Genomic DNA, 17197 nt, shown 5'->3' with positions numbered 1-17197 from the left:
GTAATAGAATGCTTGTAAACTTCACCACTGCATGAAGTCTCAGCTCTAGCTCTAATTTCAAGGACACATCACTGGGATAAGAATAATAGAAATCGACAGAATTGGCTTTTGAGGGAGGTTTCTGACAGATTGAGTCTTGTATCTTTGTCACCACATTAAAAGTGTGTTATTACTTTGTGTTTCCTTGTGATGCATATCTGTATGCAGTGATGCCAAGAACCTCAGTAAAACTACAGTTTGCAGAGCTGTTTGGTTATCACACTTTTTGTTTAAAGGCACTTTTATTGTGTTCCCTGGTCATTTATCTTGCTTTTTATAGATATTAAATATCTATAAAAGCATGAATCCTATAAAGTAGCTAGTAAGGTGCATTAATACAATGCCATTAAAACAATCGCGCCACAATATAGTTACTATCAGAAAAGGTGTGCATACCAACAGAATGCCAGTGCCGCCTTATCCCACATGGACAACACAGATGTCAGAGATGCAGTCAACATGCACTCTAAAAAATGCTGGGTTGTTTCAAACCAACTTTGGGTCAAATATGGACTAACCCAGCTGTTCAGTTTTTAACCCAAAAGTTGGGTTAGTCCATATTTGACCCAAAGGTGGGTAGAAACAACCCAGCATTTTTTGGAGTCTAGACTATTTCATTTTGAGACCACAACAAATAATTACTAATTGCTTGTCATGTTGCTAGAAATAAGGACGAAATAGGTCTTATTAAAGCATACAGTTTGCCATGTAAGTACTCCAATGTATGTAATAGTGTGTAATTCACTGACAGATGATCTTCAGCATACAACCACATACTGAGCTATTATGTTTCTGCAATTTTATTTTATTTTATTTTATTTATTTTGTTTTATTTTATTTTTTTAAACATGGTAGGGTTTGAAGTTTGGGTATTGATATATTTAGCATTTTTTCTAGCAGTCCTTTTGCTGCAGTAGGGTTTTTTTTTCTTTTCCTATTTTTTTTTAGGGCTTTCAAATGATTCATTGTGATTAATACAAAATAAAAGTTTGAGTCTGCCTAATATATGTGTGTTTACTGTGTGTAATTATTATGTATATATAAATACAAACACATTCATGTGTATATTTAAGAAATATTTACATATATATGTATTTATTATTTTTTATATAATTTATATTATATATAAATAAAAATATTTTTTTCTTAAAAATATACATTAATTTGTGTGTATTTATCTATACATAATAATTACACAGTACACACACATACATTAGGCAAACTTAAACTTTTATTTTGTATGCAATCAATCACAGCCCTAATTTTTTTATTATTATTATTTTCCATAAACTGTGTGGCTAATATTAACAAGATTACACGTGTTGCTATTTTTATTGCAGATTTTCTTGAAGCTGAATGTGGAATTTTTAGTGTTAAAATATGTTCTCTTATCCCAACTCAAATGCAGAGTCAACAGTAAGTAATTAGTTCAAAGGTTTTATTCTACCCAAAAATGACAAACATTGTGGGTTGGTAGCCCTATCAAAACATTGGTGTTTCTTTGAGCATCTAATTTGTCTGACACAGCAACATTTGTTTAACAAATGACAATAGCAATGAATTTGCCTGATCAGTGGTTGAAAAAAATGCAGGTTAATACTGTTTGGTTACAATAGTGGTGTACAACTCATAGTAATGGAGTGAACTACAGTTTTATGCAAACCACTTTAAGTCCTGGTATATTACTAAAGGTCGAGGTTTGGCTGGTTAGCATAGTGCCTGACTATGATTGTTTTTGTAGGGCTCTTAAAAATGTGAAATTGACATTTTTCTTTGTCTGCTACCCTTTGCATCAAAGCTCAGAATAGATGCTAGTCAAGGATTTGAGAAGTGCATTCTTATGGTCAGTCTCAAATCTGCATTGTCATTACATCATTATCTTGCAGCTCCAGAGTGTTTAGTCACGCAGCCTTACAGCTCAGGAACTTCTGAAGTCCCATGTGCAAAGATGTTTGTACTTCTAGGGTCTTGCCACTGAAATGAACAGGAATGCTAACAGATCCTCCAGGTTTTATAGACCTCCTTCCATACCTTGGTCACTCTTGGTCAACCAGCTATGATAGTGCTTTTATGCTGTAATGTTACAAAGTATTTAAAAATGCTTGTCTAATCAATATGAAATGACTTGCAGAATGCAATGTCAAAACTATCTATCACAGTAAAACAAAATATGCTTGGAGCCACAATTATTTGGACAGTTGTATTATTGGAACTATTTAACTGCTTATAAAATGCTCTTTCTCACAAAATATGCTATTAGTTAGTGATATTGCTTGTACTTTGCCCAGACTGATGACAAAGAGATTAGGGTAGCCAAACCATTACCGTACACAAGTGCAAGTTGTACTTGTACTTGGTTTGATAAATGTTTGGGATGTAATTTGGGATATTGTGTAATTCTAGTTCGGTGTTCAAATTGAGGGGGTTAGGTGTGATCTGAGTCACCCCATAAGAGTTGAATAAGAGTGGAAAAAATGTTAGTTTAGTTTCTTGTTGGTTTGAAACTGTTTTTCTGTCTGAGGTATTTGCAATTTCTTGTCTTCACATGATTAGGGTAAATGTGTGAGGAGTTTGTTTGAACAGTGACCTGGTGCAAGAACACCTGATGCATCCAAAGGAATATGCATTTATTATTAAACTGGTGGTTTCTTGTTAGGTTTGTTAGAAATTACAAAAAAGATGAAAACACTGCTGTTGACTTTGTTTCAGCACAAATTCTTGTGATTACAGAGACATGAAATTTGATTTGTTTGTTTAAATATTAATTAAAAAATTGTGTTGCCCATTTATTTTGATCCCTGAATATATATATATTATTGTTACAGTAGCGTGCTAAAAGTAAAAAAAAAAATTAACTTGTAGGATTTACTTGATAAAACCTACCATAACCATTTGCATTAACACATTTTAAGTAAATTTTATTGCTACTGCTCTGTACAATTTACATGTTATTGTCGAGTAAAATATACTTAAGTAAACTGAACAAAGAAAATAAGTAATTTTAGCTTGGCCAGTAAAATAAGTAACATTTATTTAGCCAAAGTTTATGTGGCAATACTTTGATTTTGCATCAATATAACATTGAATTAAAACATGTTTTTAAAGTGTATGCGTTACTCAGAAACATCTAAGTAAATAAAACAATAGACATCATGTAGATACCACATTTATAATCAGCAATGTGGCGGTCACCCAAACACAGAGACTTAAATACTTGGCACAAAATGACGGTAACATTCTGTGCATTTTTGAGTATGAACAGTGTTGGGGAAAGTTACCTTTAAAAGTAATGCATTACAATTTTGTGTTACTCCCTGAAAAAGTAACTAATTACGTTACTTAGTTACTTTTTATGGAAAGTAATGTGTTACGTTACTTTTGCATTACTTTTTAAATCTGGGCAGGGCTTGCTTTGTTTTTAATATAAAACAATTCTAATGTAAAAGCCCTTTTACACCAAAAGTGAAATGAATTCACCTCAGGCTGAAAGAAAAGTAAATTTATGCAGGAGATAATTATTCAGCTATAAAAAAAAAAAGAAGCAAATGTTAGTTTATCTAAAGAAAAGTAAGAAATTGCTTATTAGTATGGTTGAACTGCATCATCGAAGGTCAGCAGCAAAGACACTGGTTAATAAAATGGGATTAAATACCTAAAGGATATTTGTTTTATTTAACATATTTAATTATTGCAGGGTTGCGTCATATTCTGAGTTTGCATTTCATTGTTTTTATTTATTTTGAGGAAACTGAAAAAACTGAATCTGTTTTTTTGTGAGTGAGATGAATTAATGCATGTTCACATGTAGTCTAGAATACAATAACATCATGTTTACTCACAATTTCCAGACAGGAGACTTATCAATCAGTAAATAGGGAGTAACTCAGATATTTTCTTAGAAATTCAAAAGTAATGCGTTACTTTGCTAGTTACTTGAAAAAAGTAATATTATTATGTAACTCGCATTACTTGTAATGCGTTACCCCCAACATGAATGTGTCATTTTAAGTAGAAAATAAGCTCTAGATGTAACAAAATTAAAGGTACTAAACCTAACAACAAAAGCAATTATAAAACAGTGTAGCAAAACAAATTAAATACAGCTGGACAACAGCAAAAAAAAAAATAATAATAAAATAAAGTAAAATAAAATAAACGTATTATTTATTTCCCCAGTGCATGATAGGAACACCAGTATCAGAAAAGGCTGAGTAGGTTTTACTTAAAGAAATTACATTTGTTTTTCCAGCCCAAGATTTAGCTAAACGTACGTATTGTACGAGTTGCACAATACGTGTGAATTTGTACGAATGCCCTACACCTAACCCCGCCCCTAAACCTACCCGTCACTGAAATGGTACGAATTAGCCACCCCGTAAAATACGTACGAATTGGTCGTGAGATAGCGTTAGTTTTTCCGTGGTATTTACTTAACCACCGAATCATTTTTATCAGTGTAGATGTTAATTTAATGAACATTAATTAAATGGTTAAGCATTTGTTAATGGCAAGTGCATCTTTCTTTTGTTCTCAATCCAATCACTGTGTCAGATTTAACAGTGATCTTGAACACCCAGCAATAGCGACCTAAGATCTCTGCAAGTCGTCTGTGTTGTGGAGTTTCATCAAACACTACACTAAACCCCACCAGCTGATTCTCTGATTTTACTGCTGACCACAATGAACCTTTTTTGAGCCCTGCAGCTCCATCACTTATGAACTGTCCACTTACATTCACTGTCATCTTAGTATTTAGTGGTGAAGCATACTGAGTGGGGAAAAAATGTTTGGAAAATTTTTAGTACACATATTTCCTCTGAAAGTCGTCCAGTATGCCACAGACTTGAAGCAAATAAGGAACAGCGACTGTACCAAAACATTCTGCATGAAATCTATAATCTGCAAGCATTCTTATAATATAATGAGGCTGTATTGAGTTAGTTTGTTTTGCCAGGAGACACGAACATTTAAAGAAACGTGTTTGATTTGTCTCCATCCTTTAGTTGTCTGCTATACTTTGCAGACCGTTAAGTGCTCGTACATCAGCATCCAAGCTCTCGCAATGACAGTAAGTCACGTACATATTGTCCAGTGTTCGGAGACTGTACATTATTGCCGTCTACAGTCGTGTTAAGTCCTTTCAGGCATTTAATATCTCACTCATGCACATTATTTTACAGCAGCAGGATGCGTTAATTATCTAATTAAGGACAGGATTAATTAAGGACCCAGAGCGAGCGCTGTGTTGATATAGGCGAATTTAAAATCACAACTCTTCACTTCTGCAGGGCTCTTCATAAAATCCCACGCAGGATGAAATGTTGCAAAATGCGGTTTTTCAATGCCCCATAACCACTCTGGATATGTTAATAAAAAAGCTTTAATTTCAAATTACATTTGGTTTGTATTTACTTTGCATTTATAGACGGCTTGACTGAGAAAAACAACTTTTATCCAAACAAGAATAGGTCTTTAAACATACCAATTAAATCAATAAAACCAATCGGAGGACTGGAGGCACACACATTTAGTATAGTTAAAATGTTTATTTGGAACTCAGGGTAGAATGGCTTTATCTGATGACCGGTCCACGCCTTTGTATAGCTGGGTAATGTCACGATAGGTTTATCCATTCATGTGATTAAGTTCCATTACTTAAAATATTTGAAACCGGTTCTCATTTGCGAATGCGAATTTTCGTTTGTCGGAGGTATTTAAGAAACGTTTTGGAGTGTGGCGTTGTTGATTGCAATTTGATCAAACTTTTATTCAGAAGAAAAAAGTCCATACAGAAGACCTTAAGGTAACAATTGGATGAACATAAGAATTTTGTTCAGCAAGGTTATGGGATTTAAAAAATAATAATAATAACAATAATTAATTTTTATTTCCAATGCACGTGTTCTTTTGAGCAGTTAGTCGAAATGCATTTCACGTTCGTGGCTCCCCAGATTATCACTAAAGTATAATAAAGTTTTGAACTGGAACTGCCGTATTATTCTGGTCTCTTTATGCTGAAATGGAATCTAATGTTAGGAAACAAAAGAAAATAAGTGCACTTTTTATTGAGATATGTTTTTACAAGTCTATAATATTTCAAAATATTGGTTGTAAATGAGAAAATAGGGAACACTTAAACACTGAGTTTTTGAATGATAAAATGTTGTTAAACTGGAGAGGTGATGAGTATCACTTACTGTTTTAGGTTTAACCCTAGTTCGCTATACAAGGTTTGTGAAGCTGCAATTTTGGGTACCATGGGCCAAAAATAACACATCAAGTGTTTCGCGTATAATTAAACTTAGAAACGGTCTAAAAGACCGTGCTAAGTTGTTTGGATCGGACGGTGGCGAAATTTATCATATGCACCTCTGCATTTGACCATGTGGGTATAATGTACTAATATATATATATAAACGTGTGAGGAAGTTACTTTCGTGCTGTCCTCATGTGATTTCTCTAATCAAATATCAGCTTGTGAAATGTATTTTTGAAAATGACACATTGTTTAAATTCCAAACACGTATTTTTAATGAATGTTTTCTATATATAAATGGAATTCCAGTTTATTTATTTGAATTTAATTTTTTTTTAAAGATTCCACAAAGAAACGTGTTTAAAGCTTCAAGGCAAAAGTTGCTCATTCATACTGTGATTTATTTTGTAAGAGGTGAGGGGGGTCTCCTTGCGCGTTCTCCTTGGCTGTCTGCTGTGAAAGACTTTGAACTTGAACTTTACTTCTTGTCCCTATCCAGCCGAATATGAATCATGTGCTTATCGATTTGATATCCGAAACTATACATTTCATATCTCAACGTATTAGATGGCAGCTATAATATTTCTTTTTTTAAACGGACTTTTTAGAAATGCGTAATTTCCAAGTAATTTCTCCTTAACTTGCGTATAGGACGCTAGTGTTGTGCATACGGATGTATGCCTATTTTTGTCTGTTACTTTAAAAATTGGTACATTTCAGTGGTCCGGTGCGATTTTAACTTTAGTTTCATTTTGTACACCAAATTGAATGGGTGTCCAAAGAGCTACATTTTATTAAGTGCTCCCTGACAGGGCTAAAACGTTAAAGTTTCGTGCCAATATATTGATTGTTACCCGTCTTTTCCTTTTTCTTCAACTGTAAATCTGGAACTGTGTGGATAGAAAATGGTCAGACACATAAAAAACAGCACAAATAGCTTCACGCACAAGTATTTTTAGACTTGCTGTAGTATAAATTATATATTTTCAGATGTTGAAAAAGTAGTCGATGTACATCTTCGGAATATATTCTGTGTTAAGTAAAAAAAGTTATTTATTGTACGAGGATAATTTAAACCTTTAAGTCAAAATCAGATGCTTAAAGCTTTTCATGCTTTTTGTAGTAATCTTCAAGGGGCAATACTTGTGCAACCTTAACCTTCATCATGTTTTTCTTCATGTTTTGTTTAAACGATGTAAAATGAAAAGGAAGAGATAATTAAGCTTGCCTAGAAAGGGGATTAAAACAAATTCTGGTAATTTCCGAAGCAATTTTTTTCCTGGGATACATATTTAATTTGAAGGAATATTCGAGTGCACATCCATTACAGCGCTGAATAATAACTATAAAAACCACCAATTATTTCTCGTTTTGTTCCGTTAGAGCTTAAATGAATTTACACAAAAATGTAACAAAATATATTGGATAGATAATCTGTACTAAATTCAGAGTTTAAAACGTTCTTTAGATCTGAATAGGTCGAATTTGTGATGTAGTTTGCAACTATATAAAATGTTTTGTTAACAAAGTAACCCCGTTCTGAATATAAAACGTCTTTTTTTTTGTTTTCAACAATTTCTTGTTCTAATTATTAGAATGAACTCTAGCAGTTTAAAATAAAGGGAAGGAATATAACATTTAGTTTACAAGTACGTGTCAAGGTACCAGAGAATAGCTAAAAAGGTGTGATGGAAGATCAGGTTTACTCCTATAGCAAAAATTATTTTGTCCACTATGATAAATTGAAGGTAGGTATAGGCTAGAATGACCACCACACTTCATTATGTTTCCACAAACTGCAGGATACGGATGCGTCGTATGTATCGTTGTGAATCTGGGATGTAGTTGAAAAATAGCTTATTGCTGCAGGCTGATCCTCGTGTTTTTCCAGAGATTTCCAGCAGACTGTCAGAATATGCCGTCACATTTGCAGTTTTTTTTTTTTTTTTTTTTTTTTTTTTTTTGCTCTCATCCTTATTTTTTACATTAATTAGTACTCACATTCCACAGTTTAGCTCTTTGCACGTACGTTTTGGTTTTTATATATAGACGCACACAAATGAGTGCCTAAGTTTACATACCCTTTGCAGAATCTGCAAGCCTCTAAAAGGCTTTAAAAAATCATCATAATAAAGAGGGATCATATTTTACTTAGAACTGCACTCACTGAGAGATTTTGTTTTACATAATAGATATGTCCTCCATTTAACAACAGTAGTATCTTAATTTACACACATCCCCTGGGTTCCTATTATGGTGTGTAGTTTCCTCGATGATCAATGACTGTTTGTATATTTGGTCATGGTGGTTTTGTCCTGAGGAGTGATGCAGCCCACTCTTCTCAAGCGAAATCCTCAATGTCCTGCGCAACTTTTATAAACAGGATGATCGGTGTAAAGCGTCATTTTGTCCAGGGAAATATGTAATTGGCTTATAACTTATAAAAGGCTATTATTTATATTATATTTAAATTCTGCAAGTTTGTACATTTAGGAGAGAAAGGTGGTATGAAAACGTACGTACACGAGTGTGTAGACATCACAGCATGCGATTAGTTGCCAGATTTTTTAGGAGTGTAACCTGCCCATAGATAAACCTCAAAACAGCGTTTAATCAGCTATTTAGACTGTGGTTTCTTATCTTCGTGTAGTTACTTTATACGATGATAAAGAAGTTGTAATTTGATAAAGTGTTGTAGATCAGAATGATTATTTGAATATTTTTGCCTTGTGAAATATAATTTTAAAAAGTGCTGTTAATGTAGCAAGTTATTGTGGAAGTACACGTTCTAGTATTGCTGTTTGTAGCTGTTGATTCGGAAAAACCATTGTCAAACGTCAAAGAACTCGCAGCTGTTCTAATTAAATAATTGTTGCATGTTGTTGAAAAGACGACGATGGCATTCCTTATGCGTGTTTAACCCGCAAAAGTTGACTCGTGTTGGTCCTTTGTTAAAACAAAGCTCAAGATATGTGTTGCTTTTTAGCAGGCTAGCCTAAATCATTTCATAGTAGCAACATTACTATATCTTATTTTATATCAGTAGATTATGTGATATGTAGCATGTGATATGTGCCCTTTCTGCAGTATTATACAATAGAAATTACTTGAAGTAAATTGCTGCCTGCTGTTTGCTGTAATGTTTTGCTTCTGTTTTTTTTTCTTTCTTTCTTAAAGATGTAGACATTCTTAAATCATCCCAAATTGCTAGGTTTGAAACCTTTAACGCTATCTCACGACCACGTAAAACAAGAGCTCGAAGCATTGCTTATACAGAACAATACAATAAAATTGGTCCAAAATTTTCCAGCTCACCAGTATACAAAGATTATGGTTCATTTTCAAATCCCACTTCTGGTACATGCATTCAGAGATCTCAACGGCATATTCCGTTAGATATGGAGGAAATATACGAAAACTTTATTTGACTATTATTTGACTATCTTAAAAGAAAATATGTCAGAAACCGAGAAAGCTACAGTTAGAGCCATGCTGTCGCAATTAACATGTCTGCAGAGGAACTGACCGCCTCCTTTAACTTGAACTTGGACTTCCGACTAGACGTGTCTGAAAGTGGGGGAGACATTTTGTCTGTATAGACGCTCTGACAAACGGACCTTTGGTTGTCATTGTAATCTAAAGGCCTGAACGTGGATAAATAAATAACTAACGCAGAAAATCAAGGACGAATTGTCATACGTGCATCAGATTCTTTGTCAGGTGCTTTTGGATTTTAACATTGTTTAGTTTTACTTCACGGTCATCATAAATGGACCGACAAAAGAAAAAAAACATGGGTTCACAGTCTCCATAATCAGTTTTACGTGGTTTGTTTCTGGTTTTGATAACATTTTGCATTCTCTCGTCAGCGTAACCAATGGTTGTAGGTTAGTAATTGCAAAACATGTGATATATAGCTAACAAAGAAATCTAAGCGGGCACTGTCTGGCTTCAGTGTTAAAAATGAACATCACTGTCTGTATATTTTTATTAAGAACGCAATGATGCTTCCCATTTCTTGCAGTATCCTGTCTGACCACAGATTTAAATGATCATCTCCATTGCTCACATGCTGCTCTTTATATCAGCCACAGATTTATTTACCGCATTGCACCGAGACTGAATCGACGCAGGCCTAGCCATATTCTACAGACTATGCGAGATTTAATACGGATTTGTTTCTTCTCTAAAAGTGACGGTGTAGCTGTCTGGAAGGAGAAGGACGGTCATGATAAAATAGAGTTTGATACGTTTTGTTTGGAACGACTGTTTAGTCGTACTACACACTCGGCTACTGTTCTTTTCTTGGCTTTTTAATTGAATTCTGATGGTATAGGGGTATAATATAGCACTGTGGCACTGCAGTGACATAGTGATACATATTCATAACCGTTGGCACTGTACTCTGCAAGATGTAAATTTTTTCATGGGAGAATCAATTCCTAAACAAGGCCTGCAGTAGCCCCGCAAGAATGTGCATGTAGAGGCAAAGGTGTAGCTTGAAAACGCCTGAAGCACTTTACTTTTTTTTGATGATTAAGGCATAGAACAGGTTGCGTTTACGCTTTTGAAGGACTTTCTTTTGTTCAGCATCCAGTATTTTAATGGGAAATTCATTCTTACTTGGTTAATAAAAGGTCTGCTTTGTTATTATTTATATAATGCATTAATTTGACCTGTAAACCAGGTATAGAGCGAATGATACAGGTACGTACTTTTAACGCACATCAGCAATTAGACAAGTCTTTATGAATAATTAAAATAAGGTGGAAAATAAACAACCTTGTTCAGATATTATATAGCTGTTTCGTTATAAACATTGGTATTTAAAGAATATCTTGTGTGTGAATGAATGTAATGTATGATGTACCCATCATAATCTAATTTTTGTCTGACTAAACTACTTTACGTGAGAATTGAAATGGTCTGTGCATTTGAAACCAGAATAGAAGCCACCTTTTAATAGCACCGAGGCCAGCGAGCTTTAACCGATGTTGCAATCGATTTTTCCCCACTCCATGACAACGTTAGACGCTCAACCACAACAATCCAACTCCCAAATCCCTGAATGACAAATTTCCTTGAGTTTAACTCAGACGAGCAAAACTGTTTTACTTTTTTTTTTTTTTTTTTTATTCTATCCTAAAATGTATTTTTCATGTTTTCATATCAGAAAATTCAAGAAAATTAAACAAATATTTATTATTTTGTAATGCGTGTATACTGTCATTATTTATTTATTTTTCATTGCACGAGGCAGGGTTAAAGAGTTATTTGCTGGAAATGTCGGTTCTTCGTTTGTTTTCTGTCATATGTGCACATTTAAATAAATGTATAAGTCTAAATGAAGATTTGGGCTCAGTGTGATAGAAGGATGTATAGACAGCGACAGGTATCTGTCTTTACTCTGTATGTCTGTATAGTAGCTCGTAGGTTGGTATTGGTATTAAGCGCGTAATAGCATGGCAATAAAAACACATTTAAGTTTTGGTGTGAAAAATAACATAAAATAAAAATGTTAAATAAATCAATTGATTTGTTACCATTAGATATGATTAGACATTATAGAAGAATTTGTCACGTGACCGACAATTTCTACTTGTTTGGTTTTTTTGTAAATTATTGTCGCTTTTGGATGTTTTTCGTGTGATGGCGTCAACGATGTTTAAACTTCGCAATTGTTTCGTCCTTTTTATCTATATTTGACAGATCTCAATTTGTAACTGCCCAGGCAATGCTTTTCTTAGACTTAATCTCTTTAAGCATTTTAAATATTTTTTATTTGATATTTTGATATGTATTTTTAAAATATTACTCTAAAATTATTAAATTGGGGCTAAAAAGTCAGATTTCGAAGTAAGGTTTTGGGATTGTGGTTTAAAAGATGATATTTCAGTGTGCATTCCACTACAACGTTAATTTAATTGCGAATGAACAGTATGACTATTTATGTTTCAGTGTGCACCTGAATTGTTTTTTTTTTTTTTTTTGCAACAGAAAAATGAAAACATCAAAGCCAAAGACTATGCCTACAGAATGCGCTGCTTGCAACATAGACTGAAACACACATAGACGTGCATTTCTAGATGCACACAGTTGTAAGGAAACGTATAAACCAGACTTGTATTTGCTGGATATCTAGACTTGCTAATTCGGATCTGTAATGTAGCTTTATTGGATCTTGTAGGCTATTTCACAACGTAAATGGCATGTATTTTTGTCAGAAGGTTAAGTGTAATTTGAACTGATTTGCAAACATTTACAAACACAGGCTAGTGAAGTACAAAGCCTGAGATTACGCATACGCAGTATTATTATTATATGGTGTTAGAGAGGAGATGTGTAAACAACAGCAGCTTTAAAATGCATACTAATAACAGACAGGAATAGCAGAAGGTGTCAACAGAGCCTTTTAAATTAACGCCGTTTAAAATCATTTTATGAATATACATGCATATTCAAGCTTATTTTATTCAAACAGATTCTTGCGTGTGATTTGAACTTGTACACGATGCAGTAACAGGAGCACAAAGTTGCTGCGTGTGGAGTGCGATCTTGAATATTAAGTTAATCAAATATTCTTTAAATAATAGAAATGTATTTGCATTGACGAATATATTTACTTTTCATATCACTTGGGATTTTGTTGCATTATTATGTGTTTTACTTGTTACAGCTGCTATTTAACAGTGCTAGTTCCCGATTTAATTGTTAAAAAGCAACTTTTGAAATTGTTGTTTGCAATTAATGACAAATTAATCAAAGTGAGCTTTTAAAAAAATCATGAAGGGTAAAATTACTACTTTACTGCATGAACTACTGCAAGTTCTGCCCTACCTTAAATGCGGTAATAAGAAGTTCGACCAAAACTGTTTTGCCCTCGGCTTACTTTAAAATTTTATTTTCACATCAACAATTTACTGGTTTGAGGAAGAAAATGTAAAGAATCATTGTACATCATTGCATGAGTCCTAAACATTTTTTTCTGTTTTGTGACAAACGTGGTTCTTATAGCGTAGCTCCTTTAATTAATGTCAACAAATCTGGATAATATAAGTCAGACGGGTAAGCTAGAAGCTCCATAATTAACATGTCATACAGAGGAACACTTCACAGAAATACGAGAGGAAGAAAGCAGATTCACCGGAAGAGGATTTCTGTATTGTTAGTCGTATTTGTCTTCCTACTCGTAACAGTTTAACAGTTGCCGGTGCACTTAAAAAAAGTAGAAATTACTTTGGGGACCACTTGGATTGTTTGCCGGTTTCTTTTCCGTTTTCCCAAGTTGTATCTCAAAGCTTTTCAAACTACAGCGAGTTTGCATGCATACGAGTGTGAAGTTCATTCTTGTCTGTCTAGACTCTGATTACGACCCTGTTTGTCTGCGTTTTTTTACCTTGACCTTGGACTTCCATGCAGCTGCCATTTGTAAGATTTGTCCATTCTTCAGGCTGTGAAGACAACGACGAATTTATCTTTGCAAAGAGTAATCAATGAACTCATCAACATTATATCTAACACACAAAACACACAACACTGTCTAAACCTTAAAAACTGTTCAGGTTATCTGTAGTACACAAAGACCGTCTCTGTCTCGTCGCTGCACAATTGAAACTAATAACAGAGGAATGTTTTAACAGGGTATGGGACTCTCTTATTCATTCCTCATGAAACGTTGCATTGTAAATGTGCAACATCAGACCGGAAGAAAATCTGATCCTGTGGCGATGCATTCTTTTTGTCATGACATTAGCTGGATCTAATTAAATATTGTTGTAGTGTACTTACTAGAATTCAAATAAGAATAAAAACGCAGCATAAAATAATAAACAAAAACATACTTAGAAAAACTGCAGATATTTTTGTATGTGTATTGTGTAATCATGACATTGTACATTTAGGTCAGTGGAAGGGAAAGATAGATAGGTTAAAGGTATGTTAATAAAGAATGTAAGAAATGTATCTGTACTTACATTTTAAATGTTTTTTTTTTTTTTCCCCCAACCGTATATTTTGCTAATTCTCATTGCTTTGTTTGGTGATCTTAAACTAAACTACGTACACATGAGTGTGCGATCTTAAACGTTAGAGGGTACATAGAAAATAATAACAACTCTTAAAACTGCAATTGTGTGACTGAATATGTACACACATTATTTTAGAACAGTGCGACAGAAACATACATACAGATGAAAAATAATTCACAAAAGAGTCATGATCACACGCCATTAGTTTCATAATGAAAATGATACATGAAATAACATGATAGAGCACACTAATACGAATTTGCCCTGTGCAGGATGTTTTTATTCTGCTTGTAGTGCAGTTTCGCACTTTTATTTGTAGATTACTATAGGTGTTTTTATTATTAGCTTTTTTTTTTTTTTTTTTTTGCTTAAAATTATTTTACAGCAGTCATTTATGCGTATATTGTATAACTCATGCATTTTCCCTCAAAAGTGAATCCTTTCCTCCAAGTTAATGTCGATCAGATGCTTTTATTGCAAGAAAATAACTGAAGAATAACTGAATTCATACGATTCCGATCATGTATAATTTGCTTATGCTACTTATATTCTGTAAAATTCTTTATGAATGTATGCACGTTTTCTTGTACATGCGTATGTTTATGTCTGTGTGTGTGTTTGTATGTATGTATGTATTTATGCTGTTACAGTTGTGCAACCCTTATAGATTGTAGATAAAAAAAGGTTAAATAAAAAAGTGCATACTGCTAAGTGTCCAGACATTTGTCGGCCGAAATGTAGAGGTTGTTTTCGTTCCCCTTAGGTTGAAGCCTTCCCCTTTAAGAATAGCTATCTCCAACTCTCTTAGCCAATGCCTGAGCCCCGAAAACCTTAGAAGCCAGGCGTGAAACTTGAGCCAGTAGTTGTTTTAAAGGGATTATTCTTCCCACCCACAACCTAGTCTCTTCGGGATAGTTAGCATATCACGTGCCTGCGCTTTAATGAACTGGACACATGGATGTAGTCGTGCGCATGCGCGTGCGTAAAATGTAGTTGGAAATGAGGTATCAGTCTTGGAGTAGGCGACTTTTAAAAAGCATCGGCAGCCCGTGATATGACGACTTCGCTGGTCCTGCATCCACGCTGGGCGGACACCTTGATGTACGTGTATGAAAAAAGCCCGAATGAAAATAATCAGAATAAAAGCCAAATTATGGAAGGATTGAGCGGGAATTGCCCTGCGACTCATTGCAGGGAACTGATCTCACACCCCGCGCTGGGGCGGCATTCCGGCACCATAGCGACTCACCAGGGATCCGTGTACTCGGATATATCTTCCCCTGAAACAGGGCGACAGTGCCCCGCTCCACAGACGTCATCTAGCGCCTCTCTGAGTTACGGCTACCCCTTTGGAAACCCTTACTACGGTTGCAGATTGTCTCACTCGCACAACGTGAACTTGCAGCAGAAACCGTGTTCGTACCATCCCGCAGAAAAATATGCCGAGACGAGCAGCGCCTTGCCCACGGAGGAACTCTCCAGCAGGGCAAAAGAGTTTGCTTTCTACCCGAGTTTTGCCAGCTCGTACCAGGCGGTTCCAGGATATCTAGACATGTCGGTGGTCCCCAGTATTAGTGCGCATCCCGAGCCACGTCACGATGCATTGATCCCCATGGAGGGCTATCAACACTGGGCTCTGTCGAATGGCTGGGATGGGCAGGTGTACTGTTCAAAGGAGCAAACACAGTCTTCTCATCTTTGGAAATCTCCTTTTCCAGGTATGTCTTGCCATAGTTGTGAAATCATTAAAGTATGAAAAATGCATGTGTATTACAGGGATGATACGACTTCCTGTTGTGATAGGATGTACTTTTCCCCAACTGTAAACTGAACGTGCAAAGTATTCGCCTTAATGAAATATGTTCTTCACGAAAAGTAATCAGTTGATAAGAGCTTTCATCTCATAACTCTACATAATGGATTATGATTGCGCATCCAGAAGGCTTGCATGAACCTGTCAGATGTGTACATTTTATACTGTTCATTTTTGACATGTGACAGTTAGTAAATGTTCAATTGGCTTTCCACAACAAGAATTTGAGCGAATCCTAAACTCAACAAGTTTCAGCAAGACAGAGTTTCGTTCGCCTAGAATATACGTTTTATTTACAACCTCTAACATAAAATAGTACAATGTTTGAGTGACGTATCTGGTTACAGAGGTTAGTCATATATTAACTCAAATATTATTGAGTCACAGGATTCTTTAGCTAGGAAAGTCACGCAATTTGGAACAGGGGTATGGCAATACTGTCTACCTTTGCTCCTCCCGTATGATAATACATAAGATTTTTTTGTACCTTTTTGTACCAAGCATATAAATCTTTGTCAGCAATGATCGGGAGGGGTGCCCCGCAATCTGTTATGGACATTTTGCAAATGCCATGGAGCAGCATTTTTTTTTCCCTAAGAGCAGCTGACATTCTGTAGTCAAATTATTGATTTTAGCTGTAAGCAAAATATTGCATATGATGCAAATACCAACGCAGTCATTCAGTATTGTTACTCAGCTGTGGCAAATCAAAATTACCAGTGCTGTTGGTGGTTCACTGTAATTTTAGATCTAAACTAAATAGACTGTCGCATTATAGTGGCTATAGTGAATACTTGTCACCACCAACACGCCCCTAACCCGTTTAGCAACCCTCCCCCTAGAAGAGGTCACATACACAGGTAGCCATATATTCAAATAGCCACAAATAAGGATATAACAAAATATGCTTGCTTAATGCAAATGAAAATCATCTAGTGCTGTTTACATGCCCTAAACTAGTTCTTTACAGCTTCAAGTATATTTGGGGCCGTTAGACAATATGACAGAAGGGCAATGGACATGCCACTGTCCAAAACATTATGTACCAGTTTATTGACACGG

At 34.9% G+C, this 17197-nt stretch overlaps 2 protein-coding genes across 2 annotated transcripts in view; both read left to right on the top strand.

Moving 5' to 3' along the window:
- Positions 1-17197, top strand: part of hoxc12a (homeobox C12a) — an 83801-nt gene that overhangs the window by 54075 nt on the left and 12529 nt on the right. The gene's annotated exons all lie outside the window — the stretch shown is intronic.
- The window catches only part of hoxc13a (homeobox C13a), a 3848-nt gene continuing 1961 nt past the window's right edge, over positions 15311-17197 (top strand). Inside the window, exon 1 of the mRNA XM_051096128.1 lies at positions 15311-16040. Coding sequence (XP_050952085.1) covers positions 15377-16040 — 664 coding nt within the window. The 5' untranslated portion in view covers positions 15311-15376. The remainder of the gene's footprint in view (positions 16041-17197) is intronic.

This window comes from Labeo rohita, chromosome 23, assembly GCF_022985175.1.
Source record: "Labeo rohita strain BAU-BD-2019 chromosome 23, IGBB_LRoh.1.0, whole genome shotgun sequence".
Lineage (NCBI taxonomy): Eukaryota > Metazoa > Chordata > Actinopteri > Cypriniformes > Cyprinidae > Labeo > Labeo rohita.
Note: the sequence above shows the minus strand (reverse complement) of the source record. Positions and strands in the feature narration are given on the sequence as shown.